Source organism: Cebidichthys violaceus, unplaced genomic scaffold, assembly GCF_023349555.1.
Source record: "Cebidichthys violaceus isolate CVI_PGR_0920_01 unplaced genomic scaffold, fCebVio1.0.p SCAF_85, whole genome shotgun sequence".
NCBI classification, from domain to species: Eukaryota; Metazoa; Chordata; class Actinopteri; order Perciformes; family Stichaeidae; genus Cebidichthys; species Cebidichthys violaceus.
Window position 1 is genome coordinate 429,551 of NW_027176970.1, and position 23,589 is coordinate 453,139.

Sequence of the window (23,589 nt, forward strand, 5' to 3'; positions counted from 1 at the left end):
CAGTGCAACAAGGATACAAGGGTTCATTCTACGGTGATTATACACTAATGAAAACATAGCTATGAACATTATATTCCATTCCTGCCAATAGATCCCCTGCAATACAACAAATTGTACCTTTAGCATTAACTAATATATAACTAAACAGTGTTATCACAGCTTTGAAAGAATACAAATTGCCAAATAGTGTTCCATTTTAATGATCAGCATTCAGAGACATGAAAGACTTGCAATGTGCTTATGAAGACTTTTGTCTTGCCTATAGGACAAGATTCTAGTCTTGCTTGCAGTCCCACCAAACACAACTTTTCAAATCTAGATCATTAAATGTAAATCTAGATATTTAAATGATTTCTTGTCTGTCAAACTGTCTGATCCCTGAATGCATTTGCGTTAATTAAAGAGAAGGGCAGGTTTTGGCTCAATGTAAACATTTTGGGGGAATTACTTGGAGTGTGTGAATTGAGGTCGCCATGCGATTGTGACCCCAGTCTGACATGATGGATCTCCTTCTCTTCTTCTGCTGGCTCAACACGTGAGAGCTCTGATTTCCATTGATAAAGAGGACATACACAGCCTCCCTCCCTATTGCTCTGCACACATACACCTTCTGTGACTCTATCTCTCTCAGACACACACACACACACACACACACACACACACACACACACACACACACACACACATTGTTTTATTCCCTCCTTAGTAAGCAACATTTCTGCGCCCAAGACTGGTCAGCACTTATGTTGCTACTTCCTTTGCCGAGTTTACACAAAAAGTGTTGAAGTGACCTGCACACTGTGCACACACACACACACACACACACACACACACACACACACACACACACACACACACACAAATACACAAATACACACACATAAACAGATCAGCATGTGTGTTTGTGCAATATGAATTATTGAGTGTGTTATTTGAGGGACAGCTGGCTCTTGAACACATTAACTCCCTCAGTCAGAGAGCCACTCGTAAGTCAGTGGTGACGGTAACGAGTCACTAAACAGGAGAGAAGAGGGAAATGAGAGAATGTTAATGCAATTTCACACCGACTTCAGCATCAGTAGGCATTGGAATTATAACGTATTTATATAAGCTCTCAAGTCAATTAATATGAGGATTAATCTTCTAACCAGAAAGAGAATATGAAGTTATTTTTATTAGACTGAATACAATCACAGGCTGCAAACAGAGGCGTCTGAGAGACATTTGAGGTTTATAATAGAGCCACTTGTGAATTGATTGTTCTGACTTGCGCTCTTGCACTGCATCATGTGTTGCATAATGTTTTCTTTCTATCGCGGCACAGAAGTGGCATCATCGACTCAAATCCTTAAATTCTGCACCTACATTTCTTCAAGCTTCCACAGCTCGATGGAGATGAAGTGATCCAAAAGTACAGATATTTGCATGAATGTTCTTTATTATAATCTAATCCAATGAGAGGCTTTACGAGAGAAGAACCCTGCTTATATTTTTCACATTCACAACCGTCACCGCAGATCCCTCTAAGCCTCACTGCCGGTGGTCCTGCTGTGGCGAGCCCCTCCCAATTGTGCACACCTGCGTCTCATGAGCACGTGTTTGTGTGTGCGGTGTGTGTGTGTGTGTGTGTGTGTGTGTGTGTGTGCGTGTGTGTGTGTGTGCGGTGTGTGATGCCTCCCACCCTCGTTGGTAAATTTTGGTTCCTTCCTTCCAGCACCACTGGGTGAAAGCAGGGTGCAGCCTTTGGGTCCCCACTTTTCTCTCCACAGGTGTTCCTATCCTGCCCTCAGATATGTTATGTGTGTGTGTGTGTGTGTGTGTGTGTGTGTGTGTGTGTGTGTGTGTGTGTGTGCACAGTGTGGGCCTCTACTTATTTGACCTAACAAAAAAAGTCTTTCTCATTGCCTTTCCTTGTCTCACTCTTCACTCTTATTAAAGCCCCTCTTAGAGCTGAGACATCTCCATGGTAACAAGGGGGAAAGTAGAGTTAGCCTGAAGATGAGGAACAAAGAGAAGGCAAAGTTTGGGAACAAAGACCAACATGTTCATAGTTGTTTACCAAAAACACTCACACTTCTCAGATATAGCAAAGTGGTTAATTACACCATGGGATGTTTAGAATGTCTGCAATCATCTTTTAACTTTCACAGCACCAGCATGAACTGTAAAAGGCAGTGCACTGTGTTGTGGGGTTTAAATGAGCCGTGTGGTGACTGGGAGGTAAATGTCATCGGTTTTTCAGCCGGAAACCTTCACCGCAAGAATGTGACAACGGGATACCAAGTAAATCAATATGGAAGCCAGGGGGGGAGATTGAAGGAGGGGGGTAAAGAGAGAGAGGGAAGCTACCGCGGGTGAAAACCTAAATGACAGCAGCAAAAGGAGGAGAAGAAGAAGCAGAAGAAAAGGAGGGGAAGGCGGGAGAGAAGACTTTGAGAGGAGTTAACTGCTCCTCCTGTCTGGCATTTGACAGAGATATTTAGTAAACGTCACTCAAACAGAAATAAAAAGTGCATTTGTTTGGAACTATTTTCAGCGGCGGATTAATAGACATTTGGTGTGTGTGTGTGTGTGTGTGTGTGTGTGTGTGGGGGGGGGGGGGGGGGGGGGGGGGGGGGGGGGGGGGGGGTATTTACAGAAGCAGGATGGTGCGTGTGGCATCGACTCAAAATATGCTCCCATGTTCATCGTGATAAAAGAACACGTCACGTGGCTCGTTGTTGTTAATACATTTTAGACGACAATGAAGTTAGTTTTGGTCATTTGATGGGATTTGTCGACATTAAAAAGTTATAGAATATCACCAGACCTAAATCACGCACATACATACATGTACAACACATAGTGGTACCAAGGTATGCAGATAAAAACAAATACATCCAAATCATTAAAAAATTACATTTAAACAAATCCAGATGAATAAAACCCAAATTATTTGCATGGCAAGAGGCCAGTATGTGTAAGTGAGTGTCTGTGATTTGGATGAAGTGACTTTACAATGCAGTGTCTCAAAAAAGTACACACTTTGCCTTTGCACACACCCATGCACGCACACAAAGTGATGACATTTCTCACTCCTGAATAGAAAGCCATTTAGCCTGACTCACAGAGAGGAGCGGACACAAAAGCAACAACAACAAAAAGAGAAAGAGAGAGAGATTGAGTGGGAGGGAGACTCTTAATATTGTGGAGAGTAAGATACATTAAAAAGCATCTTGTAACACATACAAACTTGAAAACTATACACACAAATATAGTTAATGTTTCTGTTGAAAATGAACAACAGATAAATAAAGTCGATCAGATTATCCAGATTTCATCATTATTGTCCGTATTTTAGATTAGGCAGACAGAGGAAATATGTTTGACATTCCTGTTTCTTCTGAAAGTAAACAAACAGATGAATCAAAGCTTCTAGGAAAAATCAACTTGGGCTTTGTATGAAAATAAAGTAAATTCACTGCATTGTGTGGGTAGGCAAATGCACTAATTATAAAATCCTTCATCTGCTATGTAGACATCTCAGGAGACGTGTGTGTGTGTGTGTGTGTGTGTGTGTGTGTGTGTGTGTGTGTGTGTGTGTGTGTGTGTGTGTGTGTGTGTGTGTGTGAGTGTATGAGTGAGGGTGGGGGTAAGTCAGAAGGGAGGGCAGAGAGATAAATTACATCTGTTTTGGGTCAGCAAAACAACTTTGTAGTCTTACTTAAAGAGGCAGTAATGTGGCTGCCAGCAGGCAATACACGTAGGCCTATAGTTCACACACACACACACACACACACACACACACACACACACACACACACACACACACACACACACACACACAATTGACATATATAGTATGCAAAGATATCATCTCATCAACCCAGCTCTGCATTAACTGCAGATCACATACTGTATGATATCATGCACACACACACACACACACACACACACACACACACACACACACACACACACACACATACCTGTGCACCATCCCAGCTCTCATCTCCTCCCCTGCAGAGCTTTAAACGCCCAAGACCATCAAAGATCGCCCCGATATCTACATGATAACAGTATCAATTATCACAGTATCATGTTGAATCAGCATACGTTGCCTCAGTCGACAGAGAGTGAATGCAAATGAAGATGCAGATCAGCGGTTTCAAAGTGCCAGGGGGTCTTATCTGTATCTAAAGTAGCAGTGCACGTTGGACTGCGGGGCAACGCTGCCACTCAGTGGTTTATACAGGAGCTGCATGCACACACACACTCTCTCACACACACACACACACACACACACACACACACACACACACACACACGCACACACACGAGCACACACACACAAAAGTGGAGCAGGTTGGAGAGAAGGTTGCGCAAGGTGACATTTCAAAGGAGTTAAGCAGCCTAGGGCATGTCTCAACCCAAGCATGAATCGTGTAATTGAGCCACACTCTTTGATTTATCCGTTCTTCACACAATATATTTCCTCATTTAAACAAGAGTTTCACGATTACTTGAAATGTTTCACGTTATAACAGGATAAATAATAGCATATTAAAATCTTATAACGTATAATGTAATGTCACAAGGTGGAAATATCCTGTTACAACAATAAACTTTTCACGTTATAACGTGACACTGATCTGTTTTTTGAATTTTCTGGCGTGGCAGTAACATGCTGAAAAGTGGTGTTTTGAGTTTCTACATACAGAAAGCTAGTTTAGGTGTTTAGGACTGCAAAGATCTGAAAAACCTCTGCTAAATAGGTCACAAAAGTAACAAATTTGGACAAATAAGTTAAAACTTTAAGTCGTTTTTTTTATGAGCATATTCTTTACCCATTCACTATTTTTTTGTCGATGGTTTCACCCTTTTCTCAAACATTCTGTCGGTTTTGACTGCAAGACACACAGACCAAGCCTGAAAGGTTGTTTTGAACTTTGTTTGAGCAGGCTGATGTGCTCCTACATCTGGCTGTGAGCCGTGACAACAGACCTCTTTACAGGAGACCATCTGGATAGTGAAAAAAGGTCTCTGATCAGGACCAGAGTTTGCAGACAGCCACTTTATTTGAGTTTCATTCCACGAGAATCTGCTTTTTAATGTTGCTAAATAAATGCATTGTGTTTCTTCTATCGTGACTATACATGGATTTAAAGGATCTATAGTCATTTCCTTTATTGCAGCTAATTTTAAATTTAAAATGTTGAATACAATGTTTATTATTTCATGCACCAATAGAGAAAAACGAATCCCAGAAAAACCTCCTCATATTTCCAAATAAGTGAGTATTATTTTAGTTTCAATGTCACTCCAAAATTAAACTTTATCAAGACCACAGGGCTCTTCCATGGCCTTGTAGAAAAAGGCACTGGGGCATTTCTCAATGCTTCAACAGCTAAAAAAAAAAAGACAACTGAGGACATATTGAGGACACACCGTAAGCACCTTGCAGGTGGAGCAGGACAGGAGGGCTCTTTAGAGACCCTGAGCGTCACTGAGGGAAACGGACACTTTAAAACCTGTCAATTACTCTTTTCATGTCAACACAGTCTATTTCTGATGAATGAGTACAGCAGGAAGGATAACTTCACCTTCACCTAATCCATCTGGAATGAGAATGTGCTTTTCATCCAGGAAATAGTCAGAGAACAAAAGCTGGCTGAGCCACTGCAGCCTACAGCTGTTAACCACTGTGGAAGAGGTCACATTGTGTGAAATAGGCCCTAGATTTTTAATTGGAATTGCCTGAAGAAACAGAAGTGCCTTCTACAAGAGGTAATCACATTCACGCCCTGAACGCCAAAGACGAAAGAAGCACTGCCCTTCACGTTATAAATAATACAGTAACTACATGAGGAAAAAGTGCAGGAGAAACTATAAAAGGACTCAAAGGGAATAAAATGATTTGTGTGTGTTTGAACTGGATGGACCCTGATTGAATACATACAGTCTTGTTTAGTCAGTATCAGTAGTGGGTGAGTGTGTTTTATCTGACCTGTTTCAAGTTTCAGTGTTTTCTTCTGTTACAGCATCCATATCTGCTCTATGAATCGGGTATTTTCCTGTGAGACAAAATCATAAAAGGTAGAATGGTATATTTGGTTTTATGATAGTGCCCCACATGGTAAACACTTACTATCGTTCTGAATGTGTTTCTTAATGTTAAAATACTCTTTTAACAGTCTGCGTGTAAAAAAATATTCTGTCTGTTGCTTGATTAATAAAGAACGATTTTAACAGGAGTTCCCTAGTTGCACCTGTTTTTCCTGATAAAGGTAAACCAAATTTACAACAATTTTATTAACGGTTATATTTGTCAATAATATATTACTTTAAATGATTCTATATTTACAGACAAATAATGCATTGGCCTACTATTGTTATTGTGTTGTACACAAATACAATAAATGCAATAATACACGAGCGACCAAAAGAAAGTGCAACGGGAAAAGTGCACTGATAAAGATAGCGAGCGTTAATTAGCTAATTTTAGTCAGCTGTGGTCAATTGAACAACTAAAGATAAGGTACCTGCTAATGCAAATGCGGTTAGTTTAGATACCGGTGTGGTTCTCACTCTCCATACTTCATAACTCCTTTCTATATTTACTTGCATTACTGTTACGCTCTGTTTTAGCGTGTAACGTTGTCAGTAAATGTCAGTTGTGGCCACAATGACTGCCATTCAGCGAAGGTTAACGTTAGCTGCGTCTTGCTTTTAGTAACATTACGTCGGGCAGTGTTTCTCAAATTGCAGGAATATGGAGACACGGTCAATAACTCTCTAAAGTGAGTCTTATGTACAAACACACGCAGGCTACGTAATCAATACACTGTAGTTCAAACTGTGGACGGACACAGACCGTTAAAATGGGATTTCTGTGATTTACTGCTTTTATATGTGATTCCACTGGTGGCTTTAAACCTGAGATGTGTCTGGAGCTCCAGTGTTTGCTGTGGACACAAGGGGGCAGCGGAGTCCGTCATATCTAATTTGCTGCTCGGCAACACTAATGGAAAATGTCTCTTCTCTCAGCCTTGCTTTCTCTTTTAGTCTTTGTTTTCCTCTTTCCTCTTGTCTCTCCCCACCTTTAGAACACAATACTGCACACTTTGTTGTATTGTCTATTTATTGAGGATTAGAAACATGAAAAACATACCAAAAAGCCTGTGAAAACATGAAATAATCTTACACACTGAATAGCAAAAGATGTATACAAACAATTGATAATACTAAGGCTAATGACGTAAACCTATATGAAACTCTAATGAACAATATCCTCAGCAGTCGCTGACGTTGGCACCATGCTCGGAGAGCATATTCACATGTAGTGGTTCATTTTGTGCTTGTGTGAGCAGTAACCTGAGCTTTGAGAGGTTATTATTATTATTTACAAGAAGGTGTGAGTGTTTGGCTGCAGCAACTACGCGGTGTTGTATGCGTGTATTTCGGTGCATCCATGTCTGGGTTTGAGAGATTGTGGTGTATGCAGAGTTGTCCCAGTTCTAGTTTTCTGGCTCCATTGACCAAGACCAGGTGACATGCTCCTCCTCTAGGTATAAACGTGAGGAGGCAGCGTGCAAAGATGGATGATAGATGGATGGATAATCTATATATCACTCATAAAAAAAAGTTAGAGCCATGATGGACATATCGCCGACTAGATTAGATTAAGACAGATGTTTGTGTGTGTGAATGTATGAGGCTGGGTGGAGAGCCAGGTCAAGAAAGTGGTGGCAGAGATCGGGTGCTGACCGGGCTGTACTTCGCCCTGGATGGGGACGGAGGAGGTTGGGTGAGGTGAGGGGAGGAGGGTGATGGACGAAGGTGTCCACTCTGGTACTCTCTCCCGGTCCCAGAGCACTCTGAGCCGGGACCCTGCGACCGACCTCTGGGCCTGCGTAACTGAGGTGGGGTGGAGGAGGAGGAGGTGGGCATGCATTTGTACTGAGAGGGAGAGTGATGGGAAGACGGATGGCAGGTGGGAGAAGAATAGTTAATAGGAGTCGAGTGATGACTGGGTGATGGGTGGTGACCGGGTGAGGGGTGACGGCTAGGTGAGGAGCGGCTCCCGGACAAGGGTTCATGGTTACTGGGTGGGTGTTCCTTGGTGTGTTTGGTGGATTTGGGCGACTTAGGCACCTTGGCGGACTTGGGCGTCTTGGGTGTTTTGGGCGATTTAGGTATTGGGTGAGAGGAGTAAGAGTTGGCAGTGTGAGGGGCTTGGCTGGGAGAGGCGGAGTCTCCATTGTCGGCAACCTTGTACAGGAAGACGTCGTACTGAAGAGGCGAGCTGGTCTCTGAGTGGAGCTTGGCCTCTTTTGGGAGGAGCACTTGCAGGCCAATAGTGACTTCATCCTGATGTGGAAATATGCCAAGTAGAGAATGATGGAACAATGTAGGAACAGTCACAGAGGCCAAAATGAAGAAATACAAAAATATAAAAAGGAATACAGGCATGGATGAATTATGAGGCAATAAACCCCTGGGCACAGACACATTATCTTAAATCTGCAACAACTGATTTGTTAGCCACTTGGGGGCAGGGTGAACAAGCTGTAAACACAACACTCACATGTTATCACCTTATAAGTTAAAACAACAATACTTGCCTATTTACACATCCAGCAAATGGAGCAACAGTAGCATTCATTTGGAGTCGTGTTTGTGGCCATTGAATGAATGTAAGTCCAATACTCACTTGCCAATTAGCTCTGTTTTTTATGTCTCCACTAAATGTCATGTTTTCCTCATTGTTTTCCCAGCAACAACACTGGGGTTTTAAGTAAAAAGCCAGCTTGAAATATTAATGATCTGAGAGGGAGAATTTAAAAAAAGATATATTTCAAGCTCCCGTGGTGGCATCCATTCATTTTGGAGAGCTGTCCATGGTGCTGAATGGGCACACGGTAACCATTGTTTGCGTGGTGTAATCTGTGAGCAGCCTACTGTAGCACAAAAGCAGGGTCAGCGGTGCAGTCAGTTATTATTAGCAGGGGAGCAGTTTGGGCAGCAGTTAGCTTCATCGTGAGCAGACATGCAGAGAAAGAGAGAGCGAGAAGGAAAGTAGAGCTCATAGCAACACACAGGGACAAGCTGGGTAAAATTAAAAAGATTTATTCCAACAACTGTGAACTATAATCCTCCATACCCAAAAAAGTACAAAAGAACCTCAAGTACATTAAAGTATTATAAATCACATTGAAAACCAAGACACAGTGTGTGTAATATATGTATATGGTTCAAATATCAACTCCAAGCAATTATTTTGACCTCATATAATCTAGACGCATCCACTTATTAGCAATGTCAAACATGAATATTTCGCAAATACAGATTCACTTGATTTCCACTTACTTCTTTTGCAAATATTACGTTTTTCAGACACTTCGTCAATAACAACAATGCATGCGGGCAGAGAGAGACAGTAAGGCGGGGCAGGCAGAGGCAAGAGGGGGGGGGTTGGGGAAACAAAAGAGGAGACAATGAAGGAGAGAGAGTTCATTGGCCGAAGACCAAGGCAGGGCATCAGTAGAGAGGAAAGTAAGTCATTAGTTGGTCCAAGCCAGAGATTTTAGTCCAGCTTAAGAGGCGATAGAAGGAAAGAAAGGAGGCGCCACTATCTGATCAGCATCGGCATGGCAGCCATGTAAACAGGACTATTGTGCTTCTCAAGTTGTATCCTTAAATTCATGTTGTGCTTGCTTTTGACATTATGGCCTGATTGGACTGTTAAAAATACACAGTATGCACTTTGCAACAATATATAAGTTAATATGTTTGTGTGCTCGTTTAATATTTTGGTCTGATTCTCCAGCAGCACAGTTTGACGTATGCTGATATTATACCAGGTTGTTTTGGAGCGAGTTTACCTCGGCATTTTCCTCGGTGTTGTTGGGGGTGTGGCCCTGGTCGGGGACGACAGAGGTTGGACGGTTGTTCTCGTGTTTGGGGGAATGAGAGTTGAGGATATTCATTGACCCCTCCTCCTTGGCTTGTGGGGACTTTGCTGGGTATTCCTGCTTCTGAGGGTCATCCTGTGAGGAGAGTTTAATACTTTGTTATACATACCTCACTCTCACATGTACAAACGCACCTGAATACACACACACAGGACACATAGGGCATAGGGAAGTAGATGTTCTGCATGGTGCGTCAGTTTCTTATGTTTGCATGTGTTGGTGCACGTGCACCTGTGGGAGCCTGAAATGCTGTTCTGCATGTGTCTCTTGAAGACTTAATAACTTTCCCACCATGATTCGTTGTATAATCTCTTGTATATAATATGTGTATTACACATCATTTAAATGGATGGGGTAACATTTCTTGACATGTCCAATTCACTGGACTAGGAAGTAATTTAACAGGAAACCACTCTAGTTGTAGTTCTAACAAAACTTGCACAAAATAGAATAATTGCATGGACTTTTGTGTTGCATTACACCCTCAAATGTAAGCCCCTGGTCAGAGGGTGAAAAGAATAGGCTGGCTACACCATGTGTATTGAAGGAAGCACATGGGAGTCTGCACTCTATCCCCTTCCCTGATAATAGTAGAACTATAAATGACAAGGACATCCCAGAGGCACGGGTCATGCTGGGTTCTTCTTCCTTATGCTAGAGATGATCATTCTTGAGCTGATACGGATCACTGTATGGGCTGATACTGCACCTGTATGCTTAGACTTTTATTTAATCAACCAATCAGGCCTCAGCATTAACAAAAAAAAAATACCAATCAGACCTCTGACATTTAAAAAACTGCATTGCAGACCAAGTGCCTGCAGGGGCTTTTTAACCTCTAGACCTGACATTTAGAGCACCAAGAAGTCACAGACACACATCTATAACCACTGCACTTAAATGCCAGCGGAGCTCTGAGAGCGGTGTTATTATTAAAAAAGCAAGTCACAATTTGTTCACTTCATTTAGCCCAGCCAAGTATTGCTAATGGACTGCAAATTAATATATGATTTTGAAAATCTGTGCTTGTGTTTGCATGCAATAATCATTTGAAGAGCTGTGTTTGTCTATGACTATAAAACTATTGTGTACGTCTGCATGTGTCAGCTTGTAAATGACCGAGCCATCGATTGATTGGCATGTCACAGACATCTGAAGGTCACAGGAACAGCAGACAGTAAGTAGGGCACCATCGATCGGTCACACTGGCTACCGCTGGACAAAACTCGCTAAACGGCCGTTCACACCAGAGACAACAAGTTCACAAAGCTTAAAGCTCTGGGAGCAAAATGGCTGTGTTCTGTTCTGACATTATATGCTGTTTGTGGTTAATCTCTGTTTATATCTCCCTCTGTTAAGACGATTTGCCAATGTTCATTGAGATTGAGAATTTAAGCATGCATCAGTAACCCTATAAACTGTGTTGGCTTAGTAACCCAGTTGGGTTACTAAGTGATTGTTGAATACCTCAGCAGGGGCACAAAACCCCACGAACACACAAACATGGATAGAAATGTGTGCAACAATGTGTATATATTCATATTCACAGACACACACACACACACACACACACACACACACACACACACACACACACACACACACACACACACACATGCTTCTATGTAACTCAGTTTATAGAAGCACTACATGCATTGGCAGAAGAAAATGGGAAACCTGCAACACAGGGACCCTAAAATGGCTGTCTGAACATAATCGGTACAAGAGTGAAGCCAGCAGTTAAAACAAAATGGAGGCCCAGCTTTTTTCATAAAGCTTCCCAGGAAGCTGTGAAGGCACAGAGCCAGCAAATGTGGGAACTTGCTATTTAATCACACACTATTGCAGGAAACCTTGCAAGGAGGTGATTAATCAATTCTACCTAGTGTACCTGGAATGCAACGGATACAAGATCAGATGCAGAAAGAGTTTTGTGAAAGTGAGGTCTGCAGTAAATGGAGGGCCGAATCTGGTGTCTAGCAGTTGCACAGTGGGTTCAAAGCAAAGCCAGGAAGGGGAAATTGCTGTAGCGCAATGTGGACGTTTCCGCTGTGCTTACCTGGAAGTGATTATAAGAGTTTCTGGGTCTATATTCCCAGGTGTAGCTGGCTGTTGATGGCCTCTGATGGGGATAGCATTAAACACACATATACTATGCAGTTGAAATTGTTGGTGGAAATCCCATTTAACAGGGCATTTTACAAAGATGTGTGCACAACACTACGAGCTTAAGTTAGTTGGTGTGAGTACTGGAACAGATAGATGGCCATGCATAGAGACAGAAAGACAGAAATCAAAACTCTATGTCAGCTGCCAGAGAGAAAACATAGGAGTGGACATCATGAACAAAGAAGAAAACAGATGGAGAATACAACAGACAGACAAAGAGGAAATAAACCGTAGATGCAGATGATGGGACTGAAAAGTTAGACGAAGATGATGAACAAAGACGTTGAATGGAAGGAGAAAAAAAGCAGAATAAACATGAGGAGAGTTGGGGCGTACCTGACAGATAATGTTGTCATAGTACGCCAGGTTGTGAGTGTGAGCTTGGGGAGCGATCGGAGGGGTGTCACACAGTTTCCTTACGTTTGGCTGCGAGCCGTCGGCCGTTGTGGAAACGGAGAGGCCGTCTGTCTGTGGCTCGCTGCTCTGTTGGCGGTACTTACTGCAGGACGGCAAAGACAGAGATGTTTGTGTCAGAAATATTTGCAGTTTATATTTGTGGTTTGTTGGAGAAATTTATCATACCATTCTCTTAGTTAACTTGTATTGCTTAAAACCTGCAGAAATGCAGACAAGGCCAACCAGACTAATTTAAAAACTAATAAGAAATGATCTCATATCAAAGGTATTTTAGCATTTCTGGCTTGCTGTAGTGTCATCCTGATCTCACCACCTAACCCTCTTCCCACCAAAAGGCTGGAATCTGGCCTTGGTGGGTACATTGGCAGGCAGAGGAGGACGACATCTGCGAGGGGGGGTGAAGGGAGAGGAGACGAGATAATGTGTATATATACTCTGTTTTGTCTATTCATTGTTGTTAGACCTCCGAACCATCCGTGGGGCAAGAGCTCTATCCATTCAGCTGAATTATTATTAGAGTCTGTTCAATAAATATGTTTTTTATATTTAAGAGTTTTCTCATCTCGGTTATTTCTCACAGGGAGGTTAAAAAGATTTTTTTCCACTACATGGTTCATATTTTCCTGCGTTGCTCTGCACAGTTTAAAACTGGGGTTAAATCCTCTGGTAGACACACGTCATTCACAAAGATATATCGTCTTGTTCTAAGAACTTAAATAATTCAGTGGATACCAAAGAGGATTAGATCCACTCTAAAGACTACATTGCGGCTGGTGACTACAAAATCTAATTTGTTGGATTAGATGGATTTCTCTCACTGTTCACTGCTTATCGACAATTGACTTCATCTCCATTTAACTCCATTCTCACCTCTCTCCCCCTTTACTGTTATGCCCTCTTTATCGTTTGGGTTCAACATTCTTTCTCAGGTTGTAAGGCCTTACAGGAATTAGACTGATACACATACACAGTCACAGCTACCTCTCTCTCAGCACCAGTCACATTGTCACATACACACACACACACAGACACACACACACACACACACACACACACACACACACCTGCGTTTGCGAAGGCGCTTGTTCTCATTCTTGAGGCGGTGCAGCCTCTTGGCAAAGAATACGATGATCATGAAAAGGAAGATGACCACCAGGGAGGCCACGCCCACCACCGCACACATCACCTGGAACTCTGTGACCGCCCAATCACAGCGTGTGCCTTTGTTCCAGATGTAGTCCTGCACATTGCACCTGGATGTGAAGCGACACAAAGGGGCAATATAGGCCTTTTTGATTAATGAAACGATCAGAAAAACATCACTAAATAACTTCTTCTCTGCTTACCTGCTGTGTAAAAAAAGCTAAGAGGTTTAAACCCACTGCACTATTGTATTTACTATATTTATAGCCACAGCATGTAAGCCTGAGTAAAGAGTGTAAAATGGTACTAAGAGCTGATGACATAGTGTCCTGAGGTCTGTCCAGCAAAGCAGGGATTCAGCCTGCAGCCTAGCCCTTAATGAGATCAAAGGATCAGCATTCGTGCATGTGTGAGTGTGTGTGTCTTTTCCTTATTCCCTTGCAATTGCATGCGAGTGTTTGAGTGTGTGTTTGAAGTGTGCGCACATGAGTGAGTGTGAGTAAACGTGTGTGCGCTGTTACTCAGCAGGTATTTGAGATGAGCAACAGTCTACCTCCAAGCTTACACGGAGTGTTCTGGATAGAACAGATGGTGCTATCGAGGCGTAGTGTATGTGCTTGAGTGTGTGTCTGTGAATGTGAGTGTATGTGCACAAGGAGTGTGTGTGTGTGTGTGTGTGTGTGTCCCCCTCCCTGACCTTACTGTATTGTCCTTATACTTTATGTGTGTCTACATCAGCTGTCAACACACACACTCTTTACCCCATGCCTTCAAAACTGAGCTAATCCTATGGTGACCCCGCTGTGATCTTCTTGAACCCTAACGACACATTAAGCCAACCTTCTATGTGCATGTCTGTGTTTTCGGTGTCTGTACACTTGTCTGAAGTGTCCTAAATCTTTTCTTTTGTGTTGGAAAGGGAACATATTGGAAATCAACAAGACAATTAAAAAGGGGAATGTTTTTGCGCCTAACAACCCCCCCCCCAAAACACCCTTGCTGCCACTCACATACTGTACATTACATACAGTACAAAAAAAACAGCTGGTGAATTTAACACATTTTTTGTGTTTTTCTCACCTGCAGAAGGCTCCCAATCCTGCCACCACGGTGCACACTCCTCCATTGAAGCAGAAATTGGGTTTGATGTCACACTCAGACACACAAACCCCAGGTCCAGAGCGCACAAATCCCAGTCTGCAGCCGTCGGCCCCCATGGCGCCACCCAAGCCTAACCCATCACCTTTGTCCTTCCCGGGCATGGGAGTAGCCGGTACGGAGGGCCCGCTATCTGTGCTAGGCCTCACGTTGTCAGGAACAGCAGGAGAGCCAGCCAGGAGTGGATTCTCGTCCTCCATTTCAGGCGGAGGTGAAGGCGTGGGCTCAGGTTCTGGAGTCGTGTCTAGCGCCGAGAGGTCGTCATCAGGGGACAGGTAGTCGTAAAAGTCAGAAAGCGTCCATGCGGTTGGGTCTCCTGCTTTTTGCTTCTGGGGTTTGGGGGCTTTGGCCCAATCCAGAGCAACATCAGAGGGCACAATATCTGGCGCTTGGCTGTGAAACTCCACGGTGATGACGTCATCAGACATGGGGTTTCCGGGCTGGTCTGGACCCGCCCCTCCGGCAGTGAGCTCGTCCCCCACAGGTGAGTCCTCCTCTTCAACGTCAAGGTGGGCATGTTTGTGAGACAGGTGGTGTTTGGTTGAGCTGAGTGGGAGTTTAGCCCCGAGCCCTGCTCCAATCAGGTGGTCCCGCTCAGCCGAGTCATCGCTGAGCACCATCCTGGTGTTCAGGGCCTCCTTGTTCAAAGATGATTGGTTGTGGTGGTGATGATGATGCCTGACCAGTGAATGCCTCCCTGTCAGTCAGACACACAAAAAAGGCATTAAAGAAGAAATCCAGTAATTTAATTTTGCACTTCCATAAAGTTGAGGGACTCACAAGAGTCAGATTGAACAAATTGTCCCAACCAGAGGCTGAAATCTCAACCATGGGTGAAGCTGCAAAAACACTTGATGCTACTCTTCCTATAATTGTGTCTTTTTTATCAGACCCTATCTACCTGGCTTACACCAATCTCTTTAAAGTAATTCTGTGAAATGTTGGAGTTAGATGAGAACATTGATACAACGATGACAGTGGTATTAATCTTCTCATCTAACTCACAATAAGACGGTTCATTTCCCAAAATGTCGAACCAGTTTATAACACAGGCTTTTCAGTAGTAATCCACATGACAGGTCAACTGACTTTGATGTGTAAATAATCGATTGACTCCCTTTTAACATAATATTATTTTCAACACTGCATCAATGTTAGAGCACCGTGGGAGTTTGTCAAGTTTGTTATTCTGTGTTAATCTTAATATAATATATATATAATCTTAATGTGGATGACAAAATTATAGACAAAGGCTTGTATACATACACACACATGTATCTATAAGTGTATGTACAGTGTATGTGTATGTGTATATATATATATATATATATATATATATATATATATATATATATATATATATATGTATAGACTGTTCTTTTTTTTAATTCGAGCTAATCCCAAGGTACTGACTGTGTTGTGTTTGCTAAAGATTGTGGCCCAAGGATGAGACATAAATAATTTAAATGGATCCCTACAGTTATACTAGAGATACCTTCGGGCTGTATCAGGCTAGTTTTAAAAGAGAATACTTTCAAGTCACACTATCCTTCACCGTAGATTCAGCTGAATTTGACAGCACACAATACAATACAAATATGCAATATGCACAAAATGTGTTTTCATCAGAGATCTGATTTGTTGAAAAGTGCGGCTCAGCAAAAAACCTGCTGTGGTTTGAGCTAAGTGATTAATTGTCGAGGAAATCAGAACAAGAGCTGAAGACGGTCGTGTAATCAGACTGCAGTGATGTAGGATTAAGCACACTGAGTGACTGACCAATGTGATCTGGTGACCGAGACTGGGTGAGGATTAGATTAGGATTTAGAGCAATAGGTTAGAGGCTGACTGGTAAGTCACTTCTCCTATACTTGGCAATATTGTGTGAAAGATGCACACACAAAGAGGAAGAAAGACAGACAGAAAAAGACGAAGACAGAGGGCAGAGAGGTCTTAAAACCTTACAGCAGGTCACCGATGGACCATTCATTACAAACTTATTCTGTGCAACCACGTCGTTCAAACCCACACAACTCTTTTAAGTTTGTGAATTTTGGGGCAATGTGTAAAAAATTGGAAAAACATAAAAAACGTAAAAACATGGAATCTTGGGTTTGTGTATTCATCTCAGTTTAAACATCATTTGACTCCAATCAAGTGAAGAAAATGTGAAGAAACCACCAGCAGCCAGTTAGCTCAGTTTAGCACAAAGACTGGAAACTGGGGGAAACAGCTTGCCGGACCGTGTCAAAAAGTAATAAAACCCAGCACCTCTAAAGCTCATTTCTGAATTACACTCGAGGTTCTGGAAAGTGGATTTTGTTACTTCTGGACAAAGCTGGTTCCCTGCCTTTTTAAGGGAAAAGGGGACAAGAAAGAAAGAAGGATTGAAGTCCCTGCACTTGACAGAATTCCACAAAGCCACTTCTTCACACTTTTCCACTGGCCTGGTACATCTGCACAAACAGCCAAAGCGTAGAAAATACTTGGCTGGACGACTTCTCTCCCACTGCCACCCTGAAATCACTGTGTCCAATGAGATCACTGCTTTCAGTGTCTGGCACTTCATTCAGAGCTAATACTAAAACCATCTGAACGTGCCTCGAGTCACGAAGACTAGTGGTGGCTGAGGAACCATGAGATTCACCTCACACACACACACACACACACACACACACACACACACACACACACACACACACACACACAGTGCAGTTGCCATGGTGAGATGTAAAGAGGTGCCATGTTGAAAGGAAGAGCGGAGCAAGGGAGTTGCAGTGGAAACAGAGAATCCAGTGTTTGTGCTCTCGCTCTCTCTTGTTTTTCAATCAATCAGCCAGCCAGGCAGTAAGTGTTATATGCCAACTCCATCTCTGGGAAAACCGAGGTGGAATGAACTTGAATGCTTCACAGTTTGTGAACGAGATAGACATGCTCCACCAGTTAAAACTGATTACAACTGATTCAAATTTAATTTAAAGGTTCACTGTGCCAATTTGTTCCCTGTTGAGACTTAGATGTGGCATCCTGTTAGCAGCTGGCAGTGTTTTACAAGATTACAAGAGCAAAAGGGAACATGAAGAGATTACAAGGGCAAGACGAGCATATTGAACGCACACTCGCCTGCTAAGCAATTTACGTCTTCGAAATGGTGTGATTTGTGCCTTTAACAGCTCTTCACCTCTGGCATCACGCGCAGCATGTCACCAAATTGACGTGTTATACCTGAAGTCACTGTGATTGGCTAGATTCCCATAAGCCTTTTCACCCAACCAGCAAGACACAGTTGGAATTATGGATAGGTGTCCTGCATGCTGTTGTTGGATGGAAACACAACTAGTCCTACTTTGTGACTAAGCACATCCACACACTGTTTGTACTAAAACCACCACATTCAGTCAGCACTCGGGTTAAGTCCCAGTTAATACACAAGGCACAACTACAACATGTAATCTACTAATTTATCACCAATAATGATTGGTCAACCTGTAACATCGGCCCATTATATCCATGCCTATATTATTTTCCCTCACCTTATGTGTGTGTGTGTGTGTGTGTGTGTGTGTGTGTGTGTGTGTGTGTGTGCGTGCGTGCGTGCGTGCGTGCCTGTGAATAAAAAGGAGTCAGGGAGATGCTGATGATCTGATCTAGTGTGACTTATCCTGAGCTTTCTGGGGCTGCAGGGCAGATGGACCTCACAGTATGCACCCACTCTGGATTACATCCATATTACGTGGCTATCGAGGACAGTCTGTTTCTGTATGTTTTTGTGTAAAGACACATTGGTTATACAGAGAGCTGAAATGATTAGTTAATTTTTGATTAATTAATTACCAGATTAAGAGCTGAATGTTCTGCTTTTTGTCATCCCCCTTGGGCTTTAAGAATTATGATGGCCATTTACCCCATTTCCTTTTTATAAGCAAAACAATAAATTGAAAAATCTAGGGGATAACTGGCATCTTGAAATAAGCCTTTATAGGAATGTAAGGCTATATGCTCCATTGTCTGTGTTGTGGTTTACCTTTTTTGGTTGGTCTATTCTGTTTAAGGGTCATGGCGGAAGAAAAAAAAACATCTTCTGACATTTCTCTCCATATTCAACACAGATGGCCAGAAAAGTGAATACTATTTAATGAAACACATGTCGATAGCCACGTGGTCTCTGGGATTTAAAGCATGACAGACAGGACGACTGACGTATTTTTACCGGTCAATATGTCACAGTGTTTACGCCTGGTTACACATTGAGGGCGCGAGATTCGGCGAGAGGGGGGGCGCTACAGTGGGAGCTACAGTGGGAGCGCGTGCCCAAGTGAACCCCGGCGACCCTCCGCGTGCACGAGCCACCCTGTTGCTGGGCAGCGGCGGTAGCGATATTTTTTTAATTTCCCAGATTTGCCACTTTTCCACTATATTTTCTGCGCGTGAACGCGCGTGTGAATGTGTGCGAGACACAGCAGAGACTGGTTTTGTCAGATTTTCGCCTGCCTCCGTGTCTCAAGGGATGGACAGTAAATGAGAAGGCGGAGGAGGGGAGAGGTGTAGCGGGCCCGGTTGTCTCGGGCTTCCCCTGAATGTCTGGAGGAATTCAACCCTTTCAGCGACGTGAATAGGCCTCCTGGAGACGGGCCGCGGTGCACCTAATCCCGCCTTTGTCTGGGCCACGCACCGCCGCTGCGAGTCGAAGCTGCAGTACTGAACTGTCAAATGTCTCTCTCTGATCAACCACAGTCCTGTCGCTCTTCTTTATACAGATGTTCCTTTCTAGATCTTAGCCTAACATTTACAACAAGTCAGTTACCTTTGTATCTAATAGTTAGTCCACAGGAGGGTGAGGTTTTCTTTTCTCCCATTGGCATGAGATCATGGCAACAGCCTGTGGTTCAAGTGTCATTAACTATCAATACAGCCGCTCTCACCATGACAGGAAAAATGTGGGCAGAAAATATCAAATCATAACTGGATTTGTCAGCACATCTAGGGATTGGTTGACAGTCTTTTGCATGCAATTGTAATGCAACAAAATGAGCCCAATGACATTATTAATAGCAAACTTCAATTGATTAGCAATGCAGTTAAAATAAGCTATCCGTGTCCAAACAGCACACAATTCTAAATCAGCCCATCAATACCCGGCGTGCTACTATCAATAGACTCAAAGACTCAGTGATGACAATTAAAAGATGATTGAATAGCGAGCACATTAACCACCAATGCACACATTTTAAATGGCTATTGCATCTCCATATGCATAATTAAATGGACAGTTGTCATTTGTCATCATATCATATGACAATGCAGGTGTGATTTGAATCACGCACGTGCGCGCTTGCTTGCACAAACGCACGGACAGGGTGGGACTCCGTTAGTGCAGTGGACTTACCGTGAGCAGACAGGGGGATGATGACCATTGAGATGGTCAGGAGCACCTGCCAGGTGCCCAAACGACTGTCACCTCGCGCCATACTGTTGGCTTTCTCTTTGACACACTGGTGCAATCTGTGATCCCGTTCCTCGTTACACCGGTCAGATTGCGCGGGGCTGCACCGATAATCCTCACAGCGAAACCTCCAAAATTCAGATTTTACCCGTTTTCGCCATTTCGCCGTTAACCTCCCCAACGCTTGGCCTCCCTCACAGCAGCTGTGTCTGTGTGTGTCTGTGTGTGTGTGTCTCTCTCTCTCTCTCTCTCTCTCTCTCTCTCTCTCTCTCTCTCTCTCTCTCTCTCTAAACCGTTTAACGGCTTGGGTTTGGTTCCATTGTACCGTGCGGCTGCCCTTTCCTCCACACCTTTAGCGCGCGCGCGTCACTCTGCGCTTTGGGGTCCGTCGGCAGCACTAGCACCGCGGGGAGCTGTAGTAGTAGTGCGCGCGACCGGCGGATGGTCTGCAGACGAGATTTTAATGAGCCGGGTTTTCCGCTGCCTGCCTGTCTGTGTGCGATCCGTTAAGCCTTTCCCTCTGGCTGCACTAGGCGACGAGCGGCAAAGCGCGGCGCAGCGCAGAACGGCAAGGCACGTTTTGTGCGCACAGTGATTTTGCGTGTCGAAGTGCCAGCAGACACACACACACACACACACACACGAGTAAATGCAAGCCAGTGTCCAGCCTCAGCCTGCTGTTGCTGATGTGGGGCTGAATGGGGGAGTTAAGCACCGTCTGTTGTCACTGGAAGTCAATATGCTCCATTTCCACCACAGCTAATGTGTGTGTGAACATCATGTCTCTCTGTCACTGGATGGTAGTTATAGCTTATGTGAGGGTTATTGGGTTTACGTTGCCTTTGGTCAGAGGTAGGTGTGTGTGTGTGTGTGTGTGTGTGTGTGTGTGTGTGTGTGTGTGTGTGTGTGTGTGTGTGTGTGTGTCTGTGTGAGAATAGCATCTGCTGCTGTATCATCCCCTGTCACCAACACCCTGACCACTAAAAAGGTCCCCCCTTTTCACTTACGCTGACTCTCAATTTCCTTTATATTTGTCCTCTCCCCTTCACACAAACATCACTTTTCACACTGCCTTTTCACCACTTGATTTCCCTCTTTCTCTAAATACCATAATAGAATTGGTTCCAAATACATTTATGTAATCACTGCTCTGTGACACTAATCCATTTTTCTATTTCTCTGTCTCCTTTACTGTCACAAACAGCTAACAAAACAGCCTGTGGAGGGCTGACTACCCAGCCTCCTCCTAAATGGGATTATGTCAAATATATTATGAAATAATTAAGACCAAATGCTGTTCATAGTGGGGGGAAAAATGCAGTTTTTCTCATTAGTAAATTGATCTTAGTCCCTGCTGATTGCAGCGTCCCGCTGTCCCTCATCAATTATCATCCCCCAAAAACACCCAATCTAAACTGAGCCCTGTATCTCAAATCCCAACTCTCAGCGATGGAAGACTGGGAGTTTGTACGAGAAGGACCTGGCAGAGTGACAGTGGGAGAGGTAGAGAAAGGGACAGCCACAAGAGGGGAAGAGAGAGTGTCTGTGGTGGGACTCACAGGGTGGACATACATGGGTGAGTGTTCAAGAGAGAGAGCTGGAGAGTGGTGGAGATGGAGAAACAGAAAAATGTTCACTGATGCACTGCCAAACAGAGCAGAACGAAATTGCTTCCGGCCCCCCCTACACACACACACACACACACACACACACAAACACACACACATATCTGCTGCGATAGACACACAAGCACGTAGATCCTATCCTATAGCAACTGAATTAATTCCAGTGTTTGGCTTTTTACAGGAAGGACAAACATACAGTCTGTATGGGTCGAGAAATGAGTGATTTCTTGAGCAGGGTGAACAGATGGATCTTACTGAGAACCAGAATGGAAGAATAGCACACCTTAGTCAACGCCAAGCTCTGTATGTGCATGTGTTTGTGCATGTTGTGCTCAGGCCTCGTCTGGTTTTCCATCCTGTTCCTGTGTTGAACAGTGAGGGGTGGACAGGATGTCCAAATTCCCTCCGGTGCATTCCCTGCATGTGTCAGAGAGTGTGTCCAGTGCTCACTCTGTAGGGAGAAGAAGAGGCTGCTTAATAAACTATATCCATAAAGCATACATGGCTAACAATGAGCAGGTATCAGCTGAGTGTCTATTCAGAGCAGTCTGGAATCTCATCTCTTCTATATGCAGAACACTCCAACGTTTAGCATATTTCTCTTTTGGATGTCAACAAATGCCTCTAATCTTATATTGTCACAGAAAAGTTGTTGTGTGTATATGTATTTCAAATTTTAGCATGCTAGAAATATGAAAAGAGTTCAGGAGTTTACCTTCACTCATTGAGGTCACTGCTATTGTCGCATCTCACAACCACACTTCCAGCCGTCTGAACATAAAAGAGAAATAAAAAAAAACACTCAAATAGTACCACAGAAGTAGTCTCCCTGTGATTAAAACAAAGCTTGCAAGGGAGTAATGTTTTAGAAACAGATGCTTAGCTCTGTGTGGGACATTACATGTGGAGGGTCATTGCCATGTGAGCCCCTTTAAAGGGCCCCTGGAGGCCGTGATGTCCTGTCCAGTGATACGATGGTTCTGACTCTGACTGGGTGGTTCTGTAGCTGAGGCTGGTTTGTTGGAGACCTGGAGTCTCTCTCTTTTTCCCCTGCTTGGAGAGCCCTCCATATTTGCTTTTCCTACCCACATCTCTGTTTCAAGGCAACATTTGATCCTTCTCTTCATTTTTCTTAGCTGGACTAACAATTGAACCTTGAATCCCTTATTTTAACCCCATCACTTTAAATTAACCAGAAGCTTATTCTGTGTGACTAAGCATAAGATTCACATTGTGACATGATAATAGGGGGGTGTCCGTCTGCTGCATGGATACAGAAAATAAACTCAAGGTGCTTTGAGAAAGGGAGCAGTGCTGCCACTAGGTGATGACAAAGCTTATGAGTGTTTAACAGCAATGTGCAGTTGGACATCTTACCTTTCCTTCTGCACTGGCAAAGTTAACACAACAGGCACACCCTGTGTCGTTTGTTGTGTAAATAGTGTGATACACACAAGTATATTTTACAGACCAAGGATATAAAGCAGAGCACTGTGGACAAATGCAGTCTGCTGAGTATGTCATGTGAAGTGGTAGTTATTCCACTATATGAGGCGTCACTGGAGCATTATAAGCACACTGTAACTGCCTGATAGGTACTAGAATATAATCAGAGGATGATTAAATAAAACACCAAGTGGGATAGAGTAGAATTGTTTTTTTTCGTTTGTTATAATTTTTC

The 23,589-nt window shown here is 43.4% G+C and overlaps 1 protein-coding gene across 2 annotated transcripts; it reads right to left on the reverse strand.

Moving 5' to 3' along the window:
• Positions 1–7,110: 7,110 nt before the first annotated feature.
• Positions 7,111–20,816, reverse strand: cspg5b (chondroitin sulfate proteoglycan 5b). 2 transcript variants are annotated; one of them, XM_068702527.1, is made up of 6 exons: positions 20,227–20,816; positions 14,763–15,537; positions 13,604–13,792; positions 12,543–12,621; positions 9,864–10,028; positions 7,111–8,349 (listed from the first exon to the last, which is right to left on the reverse strand). In XM_068702527.1, exons 1-6 carry the CDS (start codon positions 20,306–20,308, stop codon positions 7,714–7,716), a joined length of 1,926 nt encoding a protein of 641 aa, XP_068558628.1. In that variant the 5' UTR covers positions 20,309–20,816; the 3' UTR covers positions 7,111–7,713. The 2 variants fall into 2 exon arrangements, with proteins under 2 accessions (XP_068558628.1, XP_068558627.1); XM_068702526.1 differs by having other exon boundaries at positions 12,459–12,621.
• Positions 20,817–23,589: the final 2,773 nt, after the last annotated feature.